General features: G+C 35.7%; 1 protein-coding gene across 18 annotated transcripts in view; it reads right to left on the bottom strand.

Moving 5' to 3' along the window:
• The window catches only part of PUM1 (pumilio RNA binding family member 1), a 169,758-nt gene that overhangs the window by 67,956 nt on the left and 74,826 nt on the right, over nt 1-26,976 (bottom strand). For 10 of the 18 annotated variants that reach the window (XM_031962381.1, XM_031962387.1, XM_031962388.1 and 7 more), the window contains 4 exons: nt 20,764-20,872; nt 19,405-19,583; nt 7,060-7,226; nt 5,242-5,512 (listed from right to left, as the gene is read on the bottom strand). The exons of 3 other annotated variants lie outside the window; for them this stretch is intronic. In XM_031962381.1, the coding sequence (XP_031818241.1) occupies nt 5,242-5,512; nt 7,060-7,226; nt 19,405-19,583; nt 20,764-20,872 (726 nt within the window). The remainder of the gene's footprint in view (nt 1-5,241; nt 5,513-7,059; nt 7,227-19,404; nt 19,584-20,763; nt 20,873-26,976) is intronic. 5 more of the 18 variants (XM_031962389.1, XM_031962391.1, XM_031962390.1 and 2 more) reach the window with 2 other exon arrangements.

Here is a 26,976-nt window from a genome sequence, read left to right as displayed (position 1 = left end):
GTAGCTCTTACATTTACTTTTTCTTGCATATTCCAGACTTCATTAATATTTCCTTATTTGAAATTAGCATATAAATGATTGGAATTAAACAGGAAATCCTCAATCTAAATGAGAACCACTATCCCTTTCTTCCTTCTTCCTTCTCCCCTCCACAAGGTACTATCTGGGCTCAATTCCCTTCCCTGAACCAGCTGTGACTTCTCACACCACTCTCTACAACAGAGAAAGGTAGCAGTACTGAAGTAGTTTGGAGAAAGAAAAAGGAAAGATTGGTTAGCCCCATAACCACTTGTTGACTGTTCTTGCCCCCATCCCATCGGAGTCACTAGCTGACCCCATTTCATCTCCCCACCATCACTCTAATCCTGCTCTTCAACCAAGGAGCCTGCTACCACCTCAACATCATATAAAGATAAGGAATGAATCCCTAATCCCACTCTGAATTTAAGTATCATTCCCAACCAAACCTATCAGTTTCAAAAGCATTTTTTTGAGATTGTCAGAGATGGCCCAGTACATAAATACCTGATGATTAGGCTTTGGGGACCTAGACTGGGACCCTAAGCACCATGAATAATATTGTTTCAATGGGAAAATACATCCCACATTCCAAATAGCCGATTTACTGGGCTGGCACCCAATCCAACATCTTTAGTCTGCCTGTAAAATGTTTAATGTTCTTTACTATTTCTTATATCAGCCTCACCATCACAATGATAGTAATGACCTTGTGGATTATATTTTCTACTCCTTCTGGGTTCTCTCTGGCTCCCAACACAGAAATCTGGTCATTGATAATAAGTTTAAAAGCCCTTTGTTATACCATTTTAAACTTAATCTGAGTAAGTAACAACAAACCCTAACAATTAAACCAATCATTTACTTAATGCTCAAACTACTGAGTCTGGGAGTCAGTTCTCCATAATCTGGCCTGGTCCTAGTTCCCTAACTTTATTATCCATTATTTCCCATATAATACTCAGTTCTAGTCAGGTTGCCCTATTTAGAGTGCCTTCAGTGATCTGTGGTCAGTCTGATTTGAAGGTCATTTTTGCAGCTCCAAATTGGCAATGTCTTTTCCTTTGCCCTCCACCTAGTCATCCTTCAGGATCTAGTGGAAGGCCTACAACCTTGCTAAACCTGGTAATAGGGCTTGTTATTCCAGACTTGTTCCATTTCTCTTCTTTCACTAATGTAAAATACCTATTAAGATTCTAGACTCAACCCCATACTTTTTCATTACAACATGTTGTCTAATCTTCCACAAATTCATCATCTCCTCCTCATCTGAACTCATATCATTTGTTGATTTCACTGTCAGGGCACTAAAAACATGCTTCTATTCACCATCTAAAAAATCTCACATGATAATGAACATTTCACTAAAAGACTGTAAGCTCCTAAAAAGTAGTTATTTCTCCCTCAGGACGAAGCAAACAGTAAATAAATAAAAAGTTAAAGTGAAGGTAAACTTTCAAATGGGGCAATAAATGACTAAATCAGTTAAAGTCTAAATATCTCAAAAGGAACCAAGAAAATCTGATTCCAAAGGTCTAAATACAATGATTAAAAGAAATACTAGAGCATGGGACGCCACAAAAGAAAATTTAGTATGTAGCTTAATGAATCGGGACACTTAAAATTTCATCCAAGGTGGAAGTCAACTACCTTTAGGACAAAGTCTGAGAGGTCTAACTCCTCTTGTTGTCCTGGAATTTTGTTGTCCTATATATTCTGTGGAATCTAAATATAGAATTTTAGAATTCGAAGGGACCAAAGTAGGTTGGCATATATCTATTACCATGATACAAGTACACCATAACTAGGACTTAAAAAAAAAAAAAAAAAATCAAGCTAATCCCCAGCAATACTGTTTTAGGTCTCTGTCTCAAAAGAGGTAAAAGAAAAAGGAAAAGGACCCATACATACAAAATATTTACAACATTTTTATTGTGGTAGCAAAGAACTGTAAACTAAGAGAGGAGTGTCCATCAGTTGGGGAATGGCAAATCAAGATGACATATAAACGTGAAGGAATACGATTTTGTTGTTTAAAAAAAAAATGGAGAATGCTTTCAGAGAAACCTGAGAAGACTTTTATGAAATAATGCAGAGTGAAGTTAACAGAACCAAGAAAACAACGTATACAATAACAATAATAGTGTAGAGACAAACAACTCTGAAAGACTTGGGAACCTTGATTGACACAATGACTAACCATAATTCCAGGGAATTCAAGATGAAATATTACTCACCTCCTGATAGAGAGATGACAAACTCAAGAGTATATTTTTTAGATGTGGCCAATGTGGGAAATCATTTGCTTGATTATATATACTCATAACAGAATATATATACTCATAACAGAAGTTCTGTTTTTGGTTTTTTGTTTTGTTTTGTTTTTAATTTTCTCAAGGTGGGAGTGGGCAGGGGGAGGTGGCGCCCAAATGAGGGGGAAGATGAACCACAGGACATGAAAAGGAATTTTTAAAAATTGAATGACAGAATGTAGATCTAAAAATAAAATAAACTTTAAAAACTAATAATCTATGTATGCAGGCAATCAAAATTGTAGTATTTCACTTGATTGGCATTGGATATTAACAAAAACATCATGGCATTTAAGGATGAGGAAGGTGGTATTCCAAGTGATATTTAGATAGTATACTTTATTAATTATGTATGAAGAAAAGCAAAAAGAACAACAAATAACAATGTCAACAGGTAAGGGATTAGGAAAAATTAATGAAAACACAACAGAAATAATATCCATCACTAAAAAGACATCAAACTCTTTTCTTGCTACTTTATGATTTTACAAAGGTATTAAGGCAAGAGGAGGCTAAAGGGAATATTACATAGGGACTATGATATAATTGTTCTGGACACGTCACTATCAAATTCATTCCAATCTATTGAAAGCAACAAGGGAAATGAGACCCTTCAGAGAAATTACATAGCTAAAATCTTAAAATGACCCCTTTTATGCCTAAAATCCTCATATCTCAGGAGCTAAAGGATTTTCAAGTAAAACTGAGAGGAAACAAAATATCACACATTATGTACCAAAATACATGACATCGTGAAAGCAAACATGTATAAGTTTAAGTTGACATGTGGACAGATAGATACATACATATATGGATTAAATACTTTTTAGGTACTCAAGAACTGGCTTTTACAATCTGATTTTTTGATTGGCAGAAGAAACTCCCCCTCCCCCCCAAAAAAAGGAAAATCCAGCAAGAAGTTAAGGAGGGTTAGAACAGTTAAGAAAGCAGATTTCTAGTTGAGCAGATGTTTTAAGACTCAAAGACACATTCTTCTAATGGAAACTAGGAAAAGAGAACTCAAGTTCTTATGGTAGTCAGGAAGAGCCAAAGAAAAATTGGAAGAGCAGAATTTGAGAGAAAAGATTTTTTTCTCAAAGTTTAGAAGTTTACTTAATCCCTTGGGTAGCTGAAAGAACTCTAGACCAAATGATCAATAAAACCTATTTTCCCAATTGAAAAAAAAAACTGGAATAAACACAGAAATTATACTGTATTCCTATATTTCCCTTCATTATTATCATTCAAAATGACTAGTATAAAAGTATACTGCTATTGAAATAAATCAATAGGAAAAGGGGAATGAATAAAAACAAGGAATTCTATGTTCTTCAGTATCTGTACCTAAAAGAAAAGTCAAGATCCCTTAGCAGGGGTACAGTATGACAAGAAAGAAAGGCAGACAGAGAGCCACATACTAGATGGGGTAGATGAACACAAGGAGCCACGAATGAACAAAACATCAGTCTAAAATGTCATTGTCTTCTAAGAAGAAATTTCCCATGACCTTTATTTTAACAACCAAGAATGTGAATGCATACAGAGTGGACATCCAGTTATAATATCTGAATAAGGAAATAAGATGGATAACTATTTGGATTCATCTCTCCAGATTTAAAAAAAAAAAAAAAAAAGGTCTAAATTCATAGTATTAGCACTGAAAGAACAAAATATCTACATTGACTAAGGAGTTTTGTTGTGTTTTTTCCTAACAAATATATAGTAAACTCTCCATTATCTGGCATTCTATTAATCAGGAATACATTTTTACTAAATCATGACTCATATTAAGTTTGTGCTTTAAAAATAAAAACAGTACCAGATTAGAGCCAGGATTCCTAACCGTAAACCTTATCTAGATATCCATACCTTCCTAATCCAAACGTTTTTCTGGAAACTTTTCCTCCCCCTAATGTATGGTTATAAAACCTCTACATCATGACAATTATGTTACTATAAAACATGCTTCTGGAATCTCATAAGTGATTCTAACTTGCCTTCATTTTACAGCAGGAAAGGCAGTGGTTTGTTGTACTTTTAAAAATTAATAATAAATAAGGCAAAGCTGTAATTTAAGAACACTTTGTAGCCATTCTAAGTACTACTATAAAAATTCTGGAAATATTCTCTTTTTCTCCTCCAAAGCCAAGAGGAGCCAATAGGATAACTAAATATTGTCTGGCAAGTCTCTAATCTGAAATTATTATTTAATATTACATGTCATGTCTTCTGACAAGTTCAGAAATATTATTTGAAAAGAATCCACAATCTCCCTGGCTTTCACTTCGATACTCCAATGTCCCAACAATCTCACTCTGAAGAAGGTAAAACCTTTACCAATTTAAACAGTTTATATGGCTAAAATAACTAATTCCCTCACATGCAACCTTTTAAATTAAGCTTAAAAAACTAGTTGATACATGCTGCACTCCTATGCAGCTATGAAAATTCTGAGTGGTTTTTAGTAAAAATGTATGTTCTAATTTTTAGGAAACTGAGTAATCCATATTCTTAATAATAGCTTTTTATCAACCAGAAAATTCCTCTCCTGACTATGTCTGATAACAGAGAGTTTGTTACTAAAACAATTAACAGTGGGAAAACAGTGACAGTGACAGTCCTACATGTTACAAACACCCAACCCCAAGTTAAGCAGAGGCCCACAAGAGGCCCGGGGGCAGAGGACTCTGGCACCTCCTGGCTGTGTGATCCTGCCCAAGTCACTGAACTTCACAGTGCCCCCAAGCAGCTCTCTAAGACTCGACATTACTGAGGAAGCGCTGATCTGCATTGGCGGAGGAAGTTTCCATAATGAAAAATACCACACCAATGAAATCACAGGTCTGGGTCAGACCCCATAATGTGCTTACTGAAGAGACTGGGAAGAGGGTGACAGAGACACACACAGTACCTGTTGTTGAGAATTGTAGTCAAAGAGTCCCACAGTTGCTGCTCCTGAGTCCACAGGTACCTGCGTGCCTGAATAATCAAACTGGAGAGGCTCCATGCCAACATGCTCCATGGGGTCCAAGGGGACACTCTGGGACTCCATGTTGGAGAAATCCTCCACAGGCTTGGCACCATTAGTGCTGGTCAGCTGGGCTAAGCCCTCAGAACCATTCTGGTTTGGACCCAGAAGATCCACTTCATTAGCAGAGTTCTGGCAATTACCAGGGGTACGGCTAAACAGAAAAAGTAAAGGGCATTAAACCTTATTTTGAGGGGGAATACCAAAACAACGAAAGCTAAGGACAACGTCCCTGACATCTTTAATCATCAATAGTAGTTAACATTAGCAACCGCCAGAATTTGTGGTGGAACGTCTTTGCCACAGTGGTTTGGGAGAACCACAGATTACTTCTGGGGTTTATAAACACATGCAAATCATCCTCTGAAATAACTTTTTCACCTGGAAAAACATAATTACTATCAAGCTCCGCTCACTTTACAAAATGGGAGAGTATAACTCATAACTTCCAAGAAAACATTTTACATATGCAAAGCTGGTAACATTGAAAAATATATATTTAGAACTAAGTTTCTTTGGTTTTGATGTAGAATTTTAGTTTCATATGAAAACCCCAAATAAAGACCTTTATAGATGTTACCTGACCATAATTCACAAATGCTCTTTTGACAAGAAACAACAGGTAAATTCGGAAGTATACTGCTGGCTTAGGAGAAATCACCCTCCCTAAGTTATGATAATATAGAACATTCAGAGAATCCTTTCCATTTCACAGTATACTACAAAGATGCAAAAGAAATGTGTGAGATGTGCCAAACACATTTGAAACATAGAAGAATGTGATTTCAAAGCCAGCAGGTGGGAGGGGTTTGGATCTGGATATCCAACAATACCGTCCCACCATCATCAACAGAAATCCTGCAACTAACGAAAAGAGTTCCATTTCTCAGGGGAACAGGCCATGTCTTTCCCCTCAAAAAAACATTGCCACAGTTGCATGTTATATGAAATTATACTGGAAGGAAAGGGAACCCAGGATCTGATTTGCATGAATTCTGTGGTATTAATTTCTTCAAATGAAAGAACAATTTGATTTTTAAACATGAACTATGTAGATTAGATGTGGTATGCTATATGGTTGAGATGAGTAGACCATTAGTAGTCTTTTAACAACAGATGTCATCAGCGTAGGTCAACATTAAATGTTTTAAAACTTAAAATTCCCACTGACAAAAGGGGAAGGCAGCCCAGAAGTGTGCTGGAGGTCAAGAAGAAGCCAACCTGCGATTTAAAAACTCACACATGAATAAATGAGTTGAATGTATTGGAGGAGATGGGGAATTGGGGTGGGAATGGGGGAGAGGGGAGGGAGGGGAACAGAGACTACTGCAAATACTATCATTATGCTCATTTTCTATTCTTATAGGGCTAAGACTACAAATAGGATGGAAGGGAATCATTATTTGACCAGGGCCAATCACTTAACCTGTCTCAGTTTCCTCATCTGTAAAATGGGAATACCTACTCATCAGGATCCACTCAAATAATGAAAAGTACAAAGCACTATATTATATGCCCCACCAACTCTTAGAAAACTAAGCTCTACCTGATGATTTACGAATATTCACACTTTCTGATCTTATGAAGCATGGCCTATGCTAGAGAGACACAACTCTATGGAATGCTACTTTCCAAAAATAAACAAGGAAAAACCCACAACCCCCATTCAAAATCAGAAGTGTAAAAAAAAAAAATACGAACCTAAAATCTTTGACGTCTGCATCAATCCCATTCTGTACTGGTAAACCATTGGTCTTGTCAATCACATCACCCTCCTCCTTCAAATCTCCTAGCTTATCTCCATCAAATGTACCCTTGTTCTTCTTTTCACCTTTGTCGTTTTCATCACTGTCTGCATCCCTTGGGCCCTGTTTAAAAAATAGCTTCAGCTTCACTAATTATCATCAATTAATATTTATTGGGCACCCATTGTCCACCCTACTATACTAAGCATTAATATAAAAAAATAAAACAAATAAAATTTAAAAAAAAAAAAAAAAAAGGGAAATGGTCCCGATCCTTGTATATTTTACAATCCAATTAATGGACAATACAGAAACAAGCACAGCACACAAAATTGAGTTTGGGCCAAATGTGAAAGGTGTATATGCATTTAACTAGGAAAAAAATTTTCTATCATTGACTCTAGTGGTCAAAGAGTCAAAAATGGTCTTACCATTCCAAGTGACTCCCATCCTATTTCCTCGCCTTTTCTACCCAATGCCCACGCCATGCTATTAGGTCCTATCCCTCTCTTCCCAAGAAATGTTCTATTTGTAATATTAAAATTCTTGAGCTTTCTAACGTAAGTATTCTAAAAGGACAAAAAGGTTGCCTGGTCTATAAAAATGAAAATGTAGCCAACCTTTGGTCCAGTCTTTCCCCACTGTTAATTTTCCTGGAATGATACCATTATTCCCTTTCCCAATCTGTTTAACCCTGATTCCTAAGCCAACTCATTCATATCTCCTAGATGCTTCACCCTTGTATCCCTCCCCCACCCTGAACATGCCCAGCAAACTTTCACCATCATCTCAATTCCAACCCCAAAAGCAGAACTCCTAATATCACATACAACTAAGAGATAATTCCTAGATTTTGATTGATTTTCAAAATATTTAATCAAATAATCATATAAAGAGAGCACTCAAGCCTGAAAAAAGCAGGAATATTCATATCATCATTCTACTCCTTATTATCATGCAATAAATAGAACAAATGGGATACATAAAATCTTAACATAAACATGACCTCCTTCACCTCTTAAAGAGCTCAATCTATAAAGCTTCAAATATAATCCTGAAAGAGAAGGTATCAAGACTAATGTCGTAGCTGCAAGCCTTGATTCCTATAAAACTCCTCCACATAAGCCACACTTTTCTTTCCAATTTCATAAACACCAACCAAACCAATGTAAAAGAAAAGTAAACTTCTCTCTACTCCCCATAAAAAAAGAAAAGCATAGACTGGAAAAGCAGATGTTAAGAGTGAAACAAATGAAGCATACCATATTGAGAAATGGATATGTAGAATTATTATGAAATTTGATATGCTTAGAGAACACTATCTAAGGGTAGGCAACCAGTTTTTATTAAATGAGAGGGACCCAAACATACTGATATTCTGAGCGATTCTACAGATAAATTTAGATTACAGGGCTAAAATAAATCCCTGGCTTTTGGGGCAGAGCTTATTAGGTGGGCCTATAAGTTCACACCCCCATGCCTATACTAGGCTCACATAACGTGGTTCAAGTGATTATCATCAAATCCAGGATACAGCAGGCATCCTATACCTATTTTAATAGGCCCCAAGCTCAAATTCTAAGTAAAGCAAGACTCATCTTGGTTTACCAGAAGGAATCTTGCTTCCTGTTCTGCATTAAACAATGCTTGAACCCCCTAATGTTCCCTTCTCAGTTCTAATTGTCTGTGGACCTTTCTGCAGCATAGGACATTATGAGCAAGATTCTCTCCTCTGGACCATCAAACAATATAATACATATAAAGTGCCTTGGAAAACTTCAAGTACTATATAAATGCTAGTTACTAATATTACCATTGTTGTTCATATATTCTCTCTTCCCTTGGAAGCTAAGAAATCTCTACTGATTTTTTTTCAATCTGAATACTCCTTGATCTCCTCTTGCCCCTTTCTCTTTTTCACTTTATCTGGATAATTACTAACTTCAAATATGTGGTTGTTCTTCTGATAATATCATATGGCTGCCTACTAACTAACTCCAAACAATCAAACTGCGGGTGTGATACAAGGAGATGGAGAAACTCATGATGAAGATAGTTCGCAGGCTACATACATATTTAGCAATGACTAGTGCAACAAGAAATAGTTTCAAACATATGTGAAAATATACAGCTGGAAAGGGAAGCTAGTTATGAGAGCCAGGGGTTAGGCACATCTGTAAATGCACATTTACATCTGGAGACGGGGAGGGAAGGATAGGGAAGGAATTGTAGAGAGGAACAGATGACAGACCAAGTCAATGCTGCTCTAATAATCATGAAATGTGGAGGAAATAGCCATCAATGTATACTAGTACAACCCTCAATAGAGCAGTTATGGAAAACCTGCTCAAGAATCACATGCTATGAAAGAGTACGGATGAGTTTGATGGTATGCTCATTGATAAGACTATGGGACTGAAATTTTAGGAGACATGGAGATGACTTAAAATTATCCACCTCAGAGCTTCTTTATGCAATTACCTGACAACTGTTTCCCTTTGTATGTCTTCTTGGCACCTCAAACTTATATGTACAAACTCCTCCTCCACTCCCCACTCCTCTTGACTTTCCTACTTTGAGGAGTGACAGAACTAGTAGCCTCTTAGTCACCAAATCTCAAAATCTCAGAGGGAAATTTTTCCTTGCCATGTCCTTTTGGTTCAATTTCTTCAAGATTTCTCAAATCTAATCCTCCTTTCTACTCCCATTCCTCCAACTCTAGATTCAAGTCTTTATAGTTTATCTCAAGAATTAAGGTAACATCCACCTAATTGAGTCTCTTTGTCCACCCTTCACATTACTTCTGTGATCATTTGCCACAGTAAGACCATGTGGTCTTGTTTTCAACCCAAAAAAACTTCAATGATTCCCCACTATAGAGGATAAACATTTAAGGCTTTCCATAATACTGCTCCAAATTACATTTCCAGTTTACTTTATGCAATAGATGAAGTACAATATGGGTATAGATGTACAGATAAATGTGATCTTTGTATATGCCATGCAATATATCCCCTCACAAACTTTATATTCCAAGCAAACTTGGAATCTAAACTAAATTAGTTTTTCATTTTAACTCTTTCTGTTCTTTCTCACCTGCACTGATCTGTACGAAGATTTAAAAAGCAAGCCTTCTTCAAGCTCTCTGCATGCCAAAAAAAAAAAAAAAGTGTCTTCCTTCAAAGTTCTTCAGAAGCTAATTTTTTACAATTCATCTTCCTTGCACATGCCAAATAATTGATTTCTCCCTCAAAGTTTTTCTATTTATTTTCTTATATTATTTTGTTGATCCTCCTTTTTTGCTTCGATTCTATTTGAGCTCCGAATCAAACTAAGAAACACCATTTCTAAAGTTATTTTCATGTGTTAGCCACTGTGGTTACTTTTTTAGTTGTATATATTGTATACCCCCACTGGAAAATAAAACTCTGTAAGAGCAAGGACTGCTCTTCATCTCTGTATCCCCAGAGCCATACGCATAATAGATGTTTAATCAAGTCTGTTGACTTCAACTGCATAGTTATTGCTTCCATGAAATGATCTGACCCAGAAAAGTTAGATTCCAATGCTTCGACAGTAATAGCTAGGTTCTCTGAAAAGAAAATTTCAGAACCTGTTATGTTTAGCTATTTATTCTCCATTCATACACAGAAATAAAGTAAAGAAATATGCCTGATATAAGTGAAGAAAACATCAGAAATTGATTTTCAAATGGTCATAAAAGATTTATTGACAAAATATGGTGAAGAAATGGCTGGAGTCTAAAGACACCTGGTCAGTTGAGCATGATTCACCAAGATTGGTCTATAAGGAGAAAGTTCAATTTGGAGATTCTCTCTGGTTCAAAATGGCTTCCAGTGACTTATGAACTATATAAAGATTCCAAATGGATAAAATTTCCTAAGAAAACAAGAATCCAGCAAGTGTTGACCTCATGCTGGTCAGTGCCAGGAAAACTGAAAGTGAAGATTACTCTCTTCTGAGGCAGTTCTAAAAGACAATCTTCTAAACTTAAATTATTGAAAACTGTCCTAAAAATTGGACAAGGTTGCAAGGCTAGTGAGATGGTTTCAATGAAACATAATTTTGATTCGGGAAGCAAGTCATAAAATGACCACTGAGATAACCTGAACTCTGGTACAAGAGCCTGACCAGTGGTGGAAACATCAAAACACCTGAATAAGAGACCAGATCAAATGAACATCCAACTCCTGCTCCACATGAAGTAGTTGGAAGAATACCAATAGGAATAAGGAGGAAACAAAAGTAGTTTAAAATGTCTGTCAAGGAGATTAGAAAAATGAATTCTCTACTTGTCATTGTACTGAGGGAACAGATGTTAAAGTCACCAGATGCTGGTTAATTGTTGTTTACCTGCAAGATAAGTCTAACTTGCTAATAAGCCTATTCTCCACTTGATCAGATTCTAGATTCTCAATGATCCCCAGAAGAAAAAATAAAATACAGAGCTATGGCAAGGTTTCCACAAAACACTGCTCCCTAACTGATCATTTTAAATACTATTATGTTTACTCCTTTGAAGCACAAATTAGGGAGTCTTTTAACACAAAGGATGATTTGCTTTATGAAGGTAACTAATTGTCCCGAATCTGAAAGGAATAGGCCAGATAGCCCCCCAACCTCACAAGAATATCATTGCCACTAAGATAGAATGGGATACATGAAAGAATCTTTCTGAAATAATGATATGTAATTAAAGCAGGACAGATTTACAGGGAGCACTAGGTATATTCAATGAGTTGGAAAGAAGAGTATCCTCTCATTTTAATCCTAAACTCCTTTTCTGAAAACAAATTTATTCTGTTTTCTAATTGGCATTATGAAGGCCACTATGGCCAGAACACACAATTTCCATGGCTTATTCCATTAAGTTTTCACAAGCTTATCATTAACTGGCAAATACCTAAAAGACAAGATTATCCTTGAAAAATCAGCAGCATGAAATTCCATTTAAAACAAAAAAAAAGAATGTTTAAAAATATAAAATTTTAGTATATAAATAAAGCAATTTTAAATACATAAAATACAATTTTACTAACAGTTATAGAGAATATATTTCAATAAATCTGAAATAAGAAAATGGTAGATCAAAGCCCGCAATAACAACAAAAAAAAAAGTTTATTCCATTATTTATTAAGCTCATATAATAAAAGTATTATCGCTGAAATACAAAATAAACATGCTTAAGGAGAAGCATACAAAAGATGGCTACAGGAACATGAAAAATGAGACTTAAAAGAGAAAGGGCAAAGATGATATTCAAAGAAACTGTGAATATTCCAAGTGTTAAAAATGGAATGAGCAAAAAAGGGGCAACTGGACATAACTGTGGAAAAATGTGTAGTATAATTTGACTGGAGCAGAGAATTCATGACAGGAGTTGATACTGAATTGCAGAGGGGATTCTCAATTCCAAGGTAAGAGGTGAAATCTTGCCACATTTTAAACTTGCATTTCTTAATCCTTGGGATCTGGAGCAAATTTTCAAATAGTTCATGATTTGCACTTCTTCTTCTGAAAATTGTTTTACGCATTTCCTTGGACCATTTATTTACTGGAAAATGGCTATTGTCCTTAAATATTTCAATTAACATTGCAAATTTGTGTATTTATGTGTGTATATATATATATATGCTTATATAATACACATATACCTCTCTGTTTCTAAGATATTTAATTCAAAAAACGTCTACCAATCAACAAGGAAGTCAAAGACAGTACCATATACATCAGAATTCATATGAACTGATACAGACCAAAGTAAGAATATAGGAAAAGACTACAACAAATAAACAAAAAGAAAATGTGAAATTATAAAGACCAAGTCTACTGATAATAAAAGATAAGGAAACGCTTTTCCCTCTCTGGGAGAAGGTTTAGGGGGAGATTAGATGGGAACACCTGGAATCCTATATATGCTATTAGACATGTTTAATGTACCAATTATTATTAAATAACATTTTTTCCTCTGTTATAAAGGAAGGATCATTGGAAGGAAAGATTACATGCTGAGAAATAACTGTGATAAAAGCAATTCATTAATATAACTCTTAAAAATGTATCTTGAGGCTATTCCAATGAAGAGAAACAAGTGGCTAAGGGAAGTCTGCCAGCTAAGTTATTCTATTAAATAATCTAAGTAAGAGGTAACGGGAGTCTGGATATATGAGAAACCATAAGAAAAATCCTGAATTAGTAGATATTGAGCACTGTGCTAGGTATTAAAGCAGATGAAAAGACATTTAAGAAATGGGCCCGGTGTGGAACTCTGGCAGTGAGCAACCCAGGGGCAGTTCAAAGATACAAGGGAAGGAAGTGGAGTAGAAGAGGTACAAAGGATAAATCTGTGATCTCAAGAATGGTTAATCAGGTACTAGTGGTATCATAACAAGTATGTGATTTTTATTTATTATTGCTACATTTTCTTCCCTTATCATTCTAGACATGAATCTAACACCTCCAACAACAATAAAATTTCAAAGAAGGGAAAACGTTTAAAAAAAAAAATACACACAGGAAAACTTTTTTTCTTACAACTTCAACAGATCTACAGATGAAAATTTAAATTTCTATTCCTTTAGAGCTTTGTATCACAATCTTATTTTATCAAAATATGAATCTATGACTACTGAATCAAATGATTACTTTACCACCTATAAACAAGCCCCATAAGTAATTATATCGATTCCATGCCCACTATGGTCCCCACCTGAATCAAGAAGAAATTTTAGGGATTTTTGTGATGGCAGAAAAAGAAGGGAGCAGGAAGGAAGGAGCAGAAAGAAAGAAAACAGGTTTCTTCATGGTTTATAGAGAAAAAGATTTTGCATCTGAGTGAAATTTAAAATTCCACAATGAAAATTAAATGATTCAGACTTCTTGATGTTGATCAACTTTTTTAAAAGCTCCATGTAAGTAGAGATTTTTTTTCAGGTTTAATCCACATAAAAATTCTTTATTAAACCAATCATGCAAGTAATATGAAGACCAAAACAATGAAAATAGGCAAAACTCGCTAACGAATAGCCACTTTTTCAGCAATACCTAGCAACAGATATGTTCCCTAGAGACCAAAGAGAGAAAAGAAGGACCCACATGTACAAAAGCAGTCATGGCAGCAATTCTGTAGGGCAGATTAACTAGAAACAAGGTCCATCATTTGGGGAATGGAAGAATAAACTGTTACATGAATGGCATGAAATGTTATGAGAAATTCATATGAAAAATTCAAAGAAATTAAGGAAGACATGAAATAAACAGATCCAGAAGAGAAATTTTATAGGATGATCAGAATAATGTAATGGAAAACAACTCTGAAAGAAAGCCAGTCAATACAGTGACCAATTGGGTCTTCAAAAGACTGCTGATGAAGTGTATTTCCTACCTCAGAACAGAAATGGTAGATTAGATATATAGAAGAGACAGATATTTTCAGACATGACCAATGAATTGGTTTGCTTTGCATGCTTATATTAATTTGTTAAGGCGATTAATTTGTTTCTTATTCCCTTAGCACCTGCTCACTGAAAGTTAGTAGAAAACAACAAATATGTAAAAAAATTTAAAAGGTTTTTTTTTTTTTTAGAAGAGGAGGAGAATTAAGGGGAAAAGGCCTATAAAAGAAAAAGTGTGGAAGAGAACATGTACAAAAAGGGAAATTATCTCTTTAGGTTTAATATATATTTTATTATTAAATAAATCCTGCACAATAGGTCTTTTCACAAACAATCCTCTTTTTAACTCTGTGATCTTCATAACAAACAAAAAAAAGTAAAAATTAAAACAAAAAATAAAAAACAGGAGACCTGACTGACAAATAGCATTTGATAACAATCCAGACAATGGAGACCAAGCTGTAACAAAGTTCTGATAAAAAGGAATAGAAGCCAAATGAAAAAAAAGAAATGTTTCTATAACCTGAATATATAGCTAATTGAAGGCAAAAGATGGGGGAGGGAGGGTGTTAGAGAAAGATATTTTTAAAAAACATTTCTAGCAATAAATTAAAACATTCTTTAGCTAAAAGATTAATTTCTTGAGCAACATGAACATCTACCAAAAGAAATGGGTTTATTTCTTCTAGAGGAGTAGAGACGATCAGAAATCCACTTAGAAAAGATATGAATGCTCTAGGATTAACAACAATGTTTCAGGATTTCATCCCTGTGTTCTCAGAGATGATATAAAATTTGTTAGAGTATTCACTTTGCCCTAAGGTATGACCTTGCAGGTACCCTTTCTACAATCACAAAATCATAATCTCTCTGCAACTTAGTAGCCAAATCTCCAGAGTTGCTGTGGCTAAAAAAATCATAAAATTCATGATCTTGCCACCGACCAAGAATCTACTCCACACAAAAAAGATCTATGGGAGGCCGGGGGAGAATCCCATCCTGGGCCTACTATGATATATTAGAGGAAATAAGAGAAAACAAAGTGATGAGAATAGAACCACAATAGTAACTACAAAAAGAAAAAAAGGTTTAAATACCAAATGACAGCTGATCTAGGTGAAGTACAGTGACCATTCTTCATCCCAGAGGAAAAGATTAATACACATTTCCCTTCTTTCAATAGCAAGGTAGGGAAGTACAGAACAGGAATCAACTGCAATCTGAGTCTGTTTGCCTTAATTCTCTTTTCTGCAGCAGTAGGCCTCAGGAAAAAGAATGGCATATTGAGAAGGAAATTCGAAAAAACCCAAAAGGCACCAATATATTTTTTGAAAACTAAATTAGTGCGGGCCTATTTGGCCCAGAATGATGCTCAGAAAGTTTTGTGGGCTCCACCTAGGGACATTGCTGAGATCCAAAGATGTAGATTTTGTAGTAGTGTCTACTTGCAGTGGGAGTTTGTCTCATTTGGGGAGGATTGCTTTTGTCAGCCTGAAGGAAAGCCTGCCAAAACAAATATGGTTCAACAAGAAGAAGGCCTGGAATTTTCTTAGAGTTGGACTCTCTCATCTCACCAAAGATAATGCTGTTCGCATCCTCAAATCTGGGGGTAGTGAAAGATAAGTGAAGAATTCCTGAGTTCTTAAAGAATTTAAATAACCAAACTGATTTTTCACTGTGAGTAAAAAGAGTTTGCTTTTGAGTCTCTTCAAGCCTGGGGAAACCTGTAGTAGGTAAAAGTCAAACTGTGTATTATCTTATTGGAGATTCTGAGGATCAAAAAATGACAGGGGCACTGGAAAGGGAGAAAAAGGGCGAAGGAGCCAGATGCCTCAAGTTACAAAAGTAACTGAAATACTGATGACCTGTGACTGAGGTGACAATTTCTGCTACAAAATGAAAGAGCTATCAGTCTTCAAAAACTTAGCTACCGTCCTAAACAACAGATGACAAAGGAAAATGTGGAAGACATTTTGGAAAAGTCTTCTAGCAAACTCTAGCTAGCAGTTTGGGTTTCTCTGGGTGATCTTTTCATATTTTGAAAAAAGAAGCTCCCTATGCATGAGCCCATGTTCCCAAGCTTAGATAACACAAGGATTCAAAACTAAAAGGACACTTTTTCAATAAACACATGGAACCTTACTTTCATTAGGAAGTGCACAGGTAAAACAACACAAGAAGATTCAAATACATCTTGGTTCAAACCTGGTTTATGGCTTCTATACGTCACTTCATGTTAACACTTTCAGGTTACCTATTCAGCTCTCACCTGGCCTTCTTTGGTTACAGACATTAAAATAATCACTAAGTTCAGATAATGCAAATGAGAATTTTAATACCACTGTCTTAAAAATGTAAGAGTCCAACCAACATGTGACAGAAATTGATTTTTTTCTTGGGTGCTTACAGCAAGGTAATGAAACGAAAGGAACAGTTTTGCATTCCCATTTAGTTCACATGATGGTTTATTGTGATGTTTTGAAAGGTCAACTTTATGTAATCTTAGCCATTTATTTGATTCTTCCTCTTCATTCTTCTGTCTCTTACAATTTCACAGCAACCCAGGCATGTCTCCTCGGATGAATAGAACATATCCAGGACACGGGAAATCTATCTCACATAAAATTGATGACTAGAACCTTAACATTTGTACTCCCAGTGACCCAGGTTCCAATCTGAACTTACTCTTTGTTAACTCTGATTTTTATGCTTTAAAAAAAGAAAGAAAGAAAAGTAACCTGGGACTAAATTGTTTTAGGGTGATAGTTGGCAGTGGTGGCTTCTTTAGGGATGGGTATGGGAAAAGTAAACTTTAGCATGCTAAAAAGGCAGATAAACTGGGTGTTAAAACCTAGATTTAAAAATGATGTGGAAGCTTGAGCTCCTAACAAAAAACTGAAGTTTGGGGAACAAGAAGAATGTAATGGGGTAGAGCTGACAGGTTAAGCCAAGGAGCAGTGGTCACATTAATAAGTACAGAGAAAAACAAAGGAAGGGGAGAACAAGAGAGAAAATTAAAAAGAAAAAAATATGGAGGCAGTGGAAGATACTGAAGGGAAGGAGGAAGAAAAGGAGGAGAGAGGAAGAAGAAAAAGCAAGTGAATAAGGAAGGGGCATCCATTTTGCCTATGGAATAAATAAGAAAAAATTGAATTAAGGCCAATCATATTGGTTCAAGTCCAGCCATAAAGGGTAAGTGCAGGTCTCAATAGAGAACTGCTTTGCTACATTGCAGAATGAACAGGGCCAAGTCATCTGAAGGCCTAAAGACCCAGAGAATATAACTTCCCAAAAAGACCCATGTTCAACTTATACCCAAATTCTAGCTCTGGGACAGGATGAAATTCAAACCAGACTCTGGAACTGATGAAATACACTTCAGTAAAGACTTCAAGTCAGTCTTTAGAGTGAGATAAGAAAATGAATGTGACAGTTTTATATGAAGTACCAATTATGATATATCTTTCCCAAAGAATAAAGATGCTCTAGACAGGATTCCTAGTTACTTAAACCAGACTTGTTTCTCTTGAGCTAATCAGTTTTAATTTATTAAGTATCTGTTATAAATACACCTGAACTACATGAAGCTTCTATGGAAAAAAAACATAGTCTCTGCCCTAGACAATTAACATATACAACTACTACCATATAATCATTAGGACAGACAACAGGAATACCAGGGAGACAGTGAAGAAAGATTAAAAGTTAGGAGAGAAAGATTCCCTAGAGATTGGTATCAGATACTCTTGAAAGATAGTCAAAAAGAAAAGAAACCTTAAGATGAGAATGTTGATTGGATCGGAAACCAGTACAGCAAATGTTCTATGAAAGAAAATTGTTATTATATGGCTTTGAAGCGGCCATTGATGGAGGAGGTAACAACTCAACCTACCCTACAATGGAGAACAAAAAATCATGATCTAAAAATGAAATGAAACAAATATAGAAGGTAAGGAGTGGCAAAGAGAATATCAAATAGTAAATTTTTTTTCAACTTAAGATTTCAAATTTATTTGCATGTTTTGATAACTAGCACAGAGAAAAATACCTGAAGGTGCTTAGAGAAAATGATCTTGAATAGACTAGAAAATGAACCACTGAAGGCAAAGAGATTGAAAAGAAGGGTTTTCAGCAATTGAGGTAAGTTCACAGAAGTCAGGATTTAAACAAGATTATGAGAATAAAGAGGAAAGAATGGACCTGAAAAAGACCAGGGCTCTAAATTATCATGAACCCCTTTGGCAGTCCAGGTGAAGTCAATGGACTCCCTCTTCTTAGAATCATGTTTATATAATTGAAGGAAATATTCAATTGCAAGTAGAGACAAGTGAAAATAAAGGTGTCATTGTTTCCCATTAAGTTTACAGAACTCCCTGATAAAAACCAAGACTGACCAGGACCTTGTTACAGAGTGTAAGTGGTAAAGGGAAGGGAAAAGTCAAAGGCAAACACCCTCACCCCTAGCCAAGAATCAGAGAAGAATGTGCCTAATGGGGTTCATATTTTAGTTCCTTGGGTTTGAAAAATTAAAAATCTTCTTGAAAGGTTCTTGGACTGACAGTTCTCTATTGACGGCCCACTCTTTTTTTTTTTTTTAATGGAAAACAATGTGGCCTCGGATTAAAGGAAGGAATTGAGAAGGGGGAGGGGGGGGTGTTCCAGTTCTGACTGAATTGTTGGCTATATGACCCAAAGAAATAATTTTAACTTTTTAAAAATGATTATGTTTCCTAGTATTCTGCTGAGGTTTAAGAACAATAACTGTTCTCTAGGTATCACACTATCATCATTATGTACAGCACAGGTAACTAAAACAAGCACATTTTGCTTTTTAAAAAAAAGAGAGAGAGAGGCATAAGAGCAAGGTTCTAAAAAACCAACTTACAAATCCTCCTTTTCTTAAACAGGAATCACCAGGGGATGAACTCAATACATATTCCACCATGCTAACTCCTAGTCCTCCACTCTCCGACCGTGGGGACAATACAGAATTGACCTCACTGTTCACATGGAAACTCTGACCAGGTCTTCTCTGCACCATGATGGGCTGGGAAACTGAATGATCTACAAAAAAGGATACACAAACATAATAGAGTACAACTTGGAAGTTCCAAAAAATTAAGAGCGATGTCTAGTGCACAAGTCGACGAGTGACTTGGAATCCAGATGGTCAATTTAGCCAAATGCCACCTCCCTCCCTCTGTCTGTCCCTTGAGAAGGTTTTCTACATAATGTGAGAATACCATAATACCTTATTCATCCACCACCAATAATAAAGTTTTGCAGACAAATTTATGTTATGAACCTGGGAAATGTTTAATTTTACTATTACAAAAGGAAAAGGGTAAGTTTTAAAAATAAAATGGAAAGTTAAAAAGATAATCATTCCAGCAGCTTTCAAAAAAAAATACAATTTAAACTTTCTAATGCCTACACTTGGTCAGTGAGCATTTGTTATAATAGGCCATAACAGATTCAGTTCTGCATGCATTATGGGGATTTTCTGTATATTCTCTGGCTATTAGTTAGGATCTTTTTGCTATTTTCATTACACCTGCTTTAAAAAAAAAAAAAAAAAAAAACAGCCTACATGTCACATGGCTGCATTAGCGCACTATCAAAGTGCTGGAAAGTGCCTATTATGAATGGTATATTAATAAATATCAATGAGACATCAAGCAAAAAACTGAGACACTGGCTTTGTCCTTTGCACTTATTTATAAATTTGGACCTATATTTCAAAGAAGTGAATTGCTTTGTACAAAAAAGTAGAATATCCCCAATTTAAATTGTTTCTTACAATGTGTTAGGCTACATTACATCATCAAATATGGTCATGATAAGAGTTGTCAAAGGATCGCTAGAATAATAACCAAGCCATCCTGATGACTTAATGCAAAGTACATCCTATCAATTTAGGGGCCAGAAAGGAGTAGGGGGTGGGGGTGGCAGGAATAATATTATAGGACATGTGCTTATTTTAAATTAATGTAATACAACCATAAATGTTGCCCCCCAAAAGCTTTATTTCACTCTAGCTAATAATAAAAGTTAAAAAAAAAATTTAAATAACTTTGTGTTGTGTGTTTTTAATAACTTGTATTCTACCAGGTCCTAAGACCAAAGGAAGAGAATTAAGTTTGACATGCTTATGACACATGTAAAATCCATGACTTGCCAAATGCTGAAAAGGGGAACCCTAAAACAGGCATAAATTACAGTGCAGGTGCTCAGTCTAGATTACCTGATGTTCCCCAGGCACTGTCCCGCCATTGATCACCCAGGAATATTCCTTTTGGTCCATCTTTGCTGGAATCATCTGTTTCCCAAAACTTTTTACCTGGCAAGAGCTGCTGCAAATTAAAAATAATAAATGCTTTGAACGAATTCAGAAAGGTTAAAAAAAAAAAAATACAGTAGTCAACACTTTTATTAGACAAAAGTACTGAAGATACCCTGAAGAATACAACCTACATTCAGAGCACTGGTATAGATATGTAAGGGGGAAAAACATAGAATGACTAAGACCAAAGGGAAGGGAAAAACAGACATACACATACACCATCAGAACGATGGGTTTCATTCCATTTCACTAATGTCCATATGTGTAATAAAAGACTGATTTGCTACTAAAACTGTTCAAATGGCTATAATTACTGAAAGAGTATCCACTTTTAAAACCTTGACAACTGATCACCAATGGAGGTTATTCAAATTATGGCATTAATGGAATTTCTAGAGGAAAGTTCCCCTCTTTTGCTTGAGTGAATGGAAGATCTAAACCAAATTTCAACACAACAAACTAAGGCCATAGCATTCATAATTACAAGATACTTAGATATGCAACTCAACTTAATATTTCCATTACTTAAATGTAAATGTGAGTAATCAACATGGAAAAAGATGCAAGCCACAATTCATCTAGATCTCTCAATTGTCCTCCCATTCTTTGTAGCTCCAGCTCTTAAGTCTTTCAAAAATTATCCACAGAGGATCTTCCCAAAATAATGGAAGAATTTCCTCCAGTACTTCTCAAAATATCAATGAAATAAATAGAGTTCACTTGCTCTTGCTTTACGAAAGGCTCTACAAATTATTAAGGCATTAGACATCTAGATGAAGAAAAGAAGCAAGGGAATAGGGCAGCAGGGTCAATGTATCTGTCCTAGGATCTCAGCTGGTTCAGCCAAAAGTAGCCCTGAGGACATTTGTCTGCTTAGTCTTTAAATCTGTAAGACTTTTCTTTGATCCATTTATTTGATGACAATTTTACCACAGGATATGAATATTACTATTGAGGGGGGAAGAATCTATTTATCTTAAATCTAATTAAATACATTTATATAAAGGTGTTCCAATTAGAAAATTATTGTATCAGCTTTGTTTTTACACCATTTCAAACCAAAAAGGCAAATATCTTTAAAGCCAAAAGACAAAATTGTGATGAAAGTGCTAATGACTTAACAAGGAAGTGAAATTATACTAATTAATCCTCTAAATTCTAATTTCCGTTCCCTGATTCTACTAAAAATCCTACCATTCTAAGTTATACTTTAATTCTAGCTGCTACTGCATTTGATCATGGAAAAAGTTCATGACTGAAGGTGATATTCAAGATTCTACAAAATCAAAAAGTAAAAGTTGTTTTCTCATGCTTCACCCCATTCTGCAATGAGCAGCAAAAGCTTAATTTCCTATGCTGCAATTCATTACAAAATGATGGGAGTCACTAGGTAATTTTTAATTACCAATGGTTGTTCTATACCTTTAATTCTAGATTTTTTAATGTAATTTTTTCAAAAAGATAAAAATGCATAGATTAAATATTAATACAGATAGAGGTACACTTAAGTTTATATCCCTATATCCATGCAGACACAAAGTCACTCAAGAATGGATTTGTACTGGGACCAAAATTCTCAGACATTTACATATAATGACTCAACATTTTTGATCCACTTCTAACTCAATGAGTTTGCGGGCAGACTGGCTCTGCTTAATAAAGTTATTAGACTTCTCTGTGAAAGAGAACCAATGAAGACAAAGATGTTCTTCATAGAGGAAGATGGTGCAGAAGAGCAGTGCCAGCTAGAAGCATGGGGCCTCTTGTAAAGAGGCTCAGTCATCAGTGCTCCCGGGTAAAGATACCTTTTGGATACAAGAAGAAATGAACTATGGGAAACCCATGCTAAAGGAATCTGCCAGACCAGTCAAGCTCAATGTGATTTAGAGCTTGAACACATTAGAGAAGAGCCATCCAGAGCCGGGAGAGGTGAGTGACTTAGCCACAGTCACACAGAGGTAGTAATTAGTAGAATCAATAATCATCCTCAGGTAGGGGTCCACAATGTTTCTCAGAAATTTATAAATAACTTTTCTTTCTCAATTGATGTCATCCTTTCATACAGATCTGTGGACTTTTTTTTCAACTATTTATTCAAACATAAAAAGGAGGACATTCCTTTTTGGATGCAATTCATAGTGAAAAAGAAAAAACAACTCAAAAGTAAATTTTTTACATTTATCCCTTTACTTGGTTAGATGTCCCCAACATTACAAGGCTTTCTTCAATAAACAGCTCACAACTTAAAAAAAAAAAAAAAAAAAAGAAAGAAAGAAAAAGAAAAAGAAAAGAAAAGAAAAGAAACCAAAAACCTAACACATAGGGTATAGTTTACCCATCAGTGGTCAAACTGCTGAATTCAGTTAAGTTGCCTTGGTTGGATTCAGTTATCTTCCAGCTTTAAATACACCAGCCATGTCACTGGCTGAGTAAAGCAAACCTGCTATGAATTACCAGCAAGTCTGCTTCAAAGAGGGGATGGCACTGAAACAGTCAATATACACAAATCAAAAATGGTAGTTCCTTTTTAACTTTTTCTCCTGCTTACAAACAATTGAAAAGCAAATCTGGCAGATACCAAAGGCAAAAATGCCCAATGCTGCCCTATACCACATGCAAATAGAAGCATCCACAAAATAAATGCAAGGTAATGGAGGAAGGCAGAAGAGAAACTGAGGCAGCCAAAGGCTTTAAAAAGAAATGCTATCTCAGCTGAGTTTTAAAAGAAACAAAGGATTTCTGAGGTCCAAGTGAGAAATAAATTAATTCTAGGCCTAGGGAAAGGAAAGGGAAGCAAAGAGGGAGTTTGGCTGTGCTGTTAAGGGCTAGGGATGGGGGTGGGGTTGGGGGAGGTGAGAGGAAAAATGCTGTGAGGAAGCAAGAAAGGTAATGTGCAGCCAGCATGTGAATGAATAGGGTTATCCAAACACAAGAGCATCACAGAACAGCCAAATGACACGAGATCTCACAAATCCCAATGCTAAAAATGAATTTCCCAAAGGTCACTTTTGGCCACCTAGCTAAGGATAATCCTGGGATAATCTCCAAACAGGACAAATTTGTTTTCAGCTCTCTCCTAACACTCTCTCCAGGAGAACTCCAGCTACCTCTAAAAGCAAGGTCGACAGCCCTGATCATACATCAACCTATGATCCAAATGCTTTCTTCATCAAAAACTTTTTTTTCCCTTTGTGAAGGACAGGATAAACACTTGTTACTATTAATTACAGCTATTAATATGGTTTAGTACAATGCCTGACTTAAAATAGGTCCTTAATAATACAGGTTGATTGATTTTATCACGCTCGGAGCAAGCATTTACATTTCACCTTTTGAAACTTTTGGAAGGAATGGGATGAGAACAATGACCAGTAGAGTGCAAAGTCGACAAATAAGAGACACAGGGAGGTAGAAGGGACTGTTCAGTATCACTAAAATCCCTAATAACTACAGTATTACTATATTGCTTTAAGGTTTTCAAATAGTATCTGATTGTACCTCACAATCACATGTGAGGTAGGGGCAGGGTGCAGTTATTATCCCCATTTTATAAAATGATGAGGAAATTGAGACAGCAAGTGTCTGAAGCTGGTTTTGAACCTGCTCCTTCTGACTGCAGATCCAGAATCTCTCCATTGTAGCACCTATCTGCCTCCATAAACAAAGCTCAACCCTGGTCACAGACAATAGACTACCATGTCATTAAGATCATTACATTTAGTACAAGAAAATGTTGAATTTGGAGTTCCTGGACCCACGTGAATATCCTGACCACGAAGATCCCTGCTTGGCTTTGGAGACATTCTCATTCAGATGTTTCAGTCATATCCGCCTGACTCTCTGTGAGCCCATTTGGAGTTTTCTTGGCAGAGATTCTGGAATTGTTTGCCATTTCCTTTTCCAACTCATGGTACAGATGAGGAGCAGTGGCAAACAGGCTGATGTGCCTTGCCCAGGTTACCCTGCCAGTAAGGAGTCTTCCTGATTTCAGGCCCAGTACTCTGCCCATTGAGCCCCTAAGCTGTCTTGGGAGAAGTTAACTCTCTATTTGCCTCAGTGTCTTATCAGTAAGATGAAAGAGTTGAGTCAGAGGAGCCCTAGGCCATGCAGGAATTAAGGGAACAATGATAAGCTAATAAGGATCAGATAAATAGCAATTGAGGGAAAGGGGAGAAAGACTCACAAAGGAGATTTAGATAGAAAAAAATGAAGAATGAAGATAATAAAAGTAAAAGAAAGTAGGAGAAAATCTTAAAATATATGAAGAGCACTATTTCACTGAAGGAAAACTCACACAAAAAAGATAACCAAAGACACGAAATACATTCATGTAGAAAGGGGAAAAAAGGAGAATAACAAATCAAGGAAAGCAGCAAAAAGCTCCTATGTGATGGAAGTCTTACTAATTCAGGCACTTTCAACACCAAAGTACTATTTTTTTTTCCCAAAGTATGTCTCCACATTTCTCATTTACATTAATTTCCTAAAATCTAGGATTTCCAACTCAACAGATAAATGTAGTATTTTATTATAATCAAAAGAGTTCTTTAGGAATCTGTTTTCTAGGAATACTTCCTCTGCCATTTCTAAGATGTGGCTGCCAAGCTCTATTAGAGATGTTCCTGAACTTGGAAAACAGAGTTCAATGGAGTCCCACTTCACATTCTTCAATTTTCTTTATATTGGACTGCCTTTCTACATTAAAATATAGTTGATTAAAAATGAAAGCATGGCTGATTTTCCTTCAAAATAAAATAGGCTCATAAGCACTGGCAGATGGAACATTTTCTGCTGTTGGCTACCTGCTATTAAATGAGATGTTGTCAAAGGGCTTTGGGCAAAACCAGTGTCAGCTACTATGGAGGTTTATGAAATGCTTCAGATCCATTATTACATGTGAGCCTCGAAGCCTTGTCACAACCATATCATCCTCATACAGATTTATTACATGAAGGAAAAATTGCACAATTGAAAGAGAATTGGATTTAAAGTCAAGGGAGCTCCCAAAAAAGATCAGAGAAAGAACAATATATACCATACTATTTAGAGAAGTTCTTTTTATGATGTCAAAGGGGAGTCCCCAACATTTGAGGAATGAACAAGTTGTGCTAAATGTATGGGATAATGGATGATTATGTAAAATAATGCAAAAAGAACCAAGATACTCACTGGAAAAAAAGTTAAATTAAAAAAAATTAAACTCAAAGGATCTGCTCTGGGTTCAAGTTCTAGTTTTTTGAGGTTTCTCGAAAACATTGAACTCCATAACCCCCTAATTTCCTTCCAATAATCATTTTACACGTAAGAAAACAAATTTCTCAGGAAAACTAAATGACTTACAGCCATTTTCCAAGAAAAGAAGAATATAAACAGTCAGGTTTCAAAGGAAGAAAATACAAGCTACCATCACCATGAAAATCCCACAGAAATCATTAATAAGAGAATAAGAGTCAAAACAACTTTGAAGCTTCATCTTAACAAAGGCAAAGATGACCAAAAAAGGCAAATATTGTAAACATTGGAGATAATACAAAAAGACAGACATGCAAAAACATTCTGGTGGTACTGCTGATTGGTACAACCGTTCTGGAAAACAATTTCAATTATACTTTTTAAAATGTTCACAAAACTAACCATACCCTTTAATCCAAATCTGTTAGTGGGTATTGACCTGAAGCAGATGAGAGATAGATAGATTTAAAAAAAAGTATGTATGTATACTACTAATATATAGAACAACAAAGTACGGGGGGGGGGGGGGGGGGGGAACACCCAACTGAAAAATGGCTGAACAAACTCTGGCACATGACTAGTGCTAAAAGCAAAAAAAGAACACAATAAATTAATACTCTTCCCCCAAGTTTTCCTAAACTGTAATACAGTAAGCAGAACCAAGAGAACAGTTTACATAGTGACCAAAAAAAAAGGAAAGAAAGTTAGATAGCATCAACGTGAATTTTTTAAGGCAAAAAAAAAGAGATTTCCCTGTAGTCACAGGGCTAGACTCACATTTAAATGTCTTATCACTCCAAGTCTATCTTCCTTCTTTAAACTATATCCACGCTGAGTGAGCACAAAAATAGATCGCAGACGCTTTTGATACAAACCTTGTAA

Source organism: Sarcophilus harrisii, chromosome 3 (assembly GCF_902635505.1).
Source record: "Sarcophilus harrisii chromosome 3, mSarHar1.11, whole genome shotgun sequence".
Lineage (NCBI taxonomy): Eukaryota > Metazoa > Chordata > Mammalia > Dasyuromorphia > Dasyuridae > Sarcophilus > Sarcophilus harrisii.
Note: the sequence above shows the minus strand (reverse complement) of the source record. Positions and strands in the feature narration are given on the sequence as shown.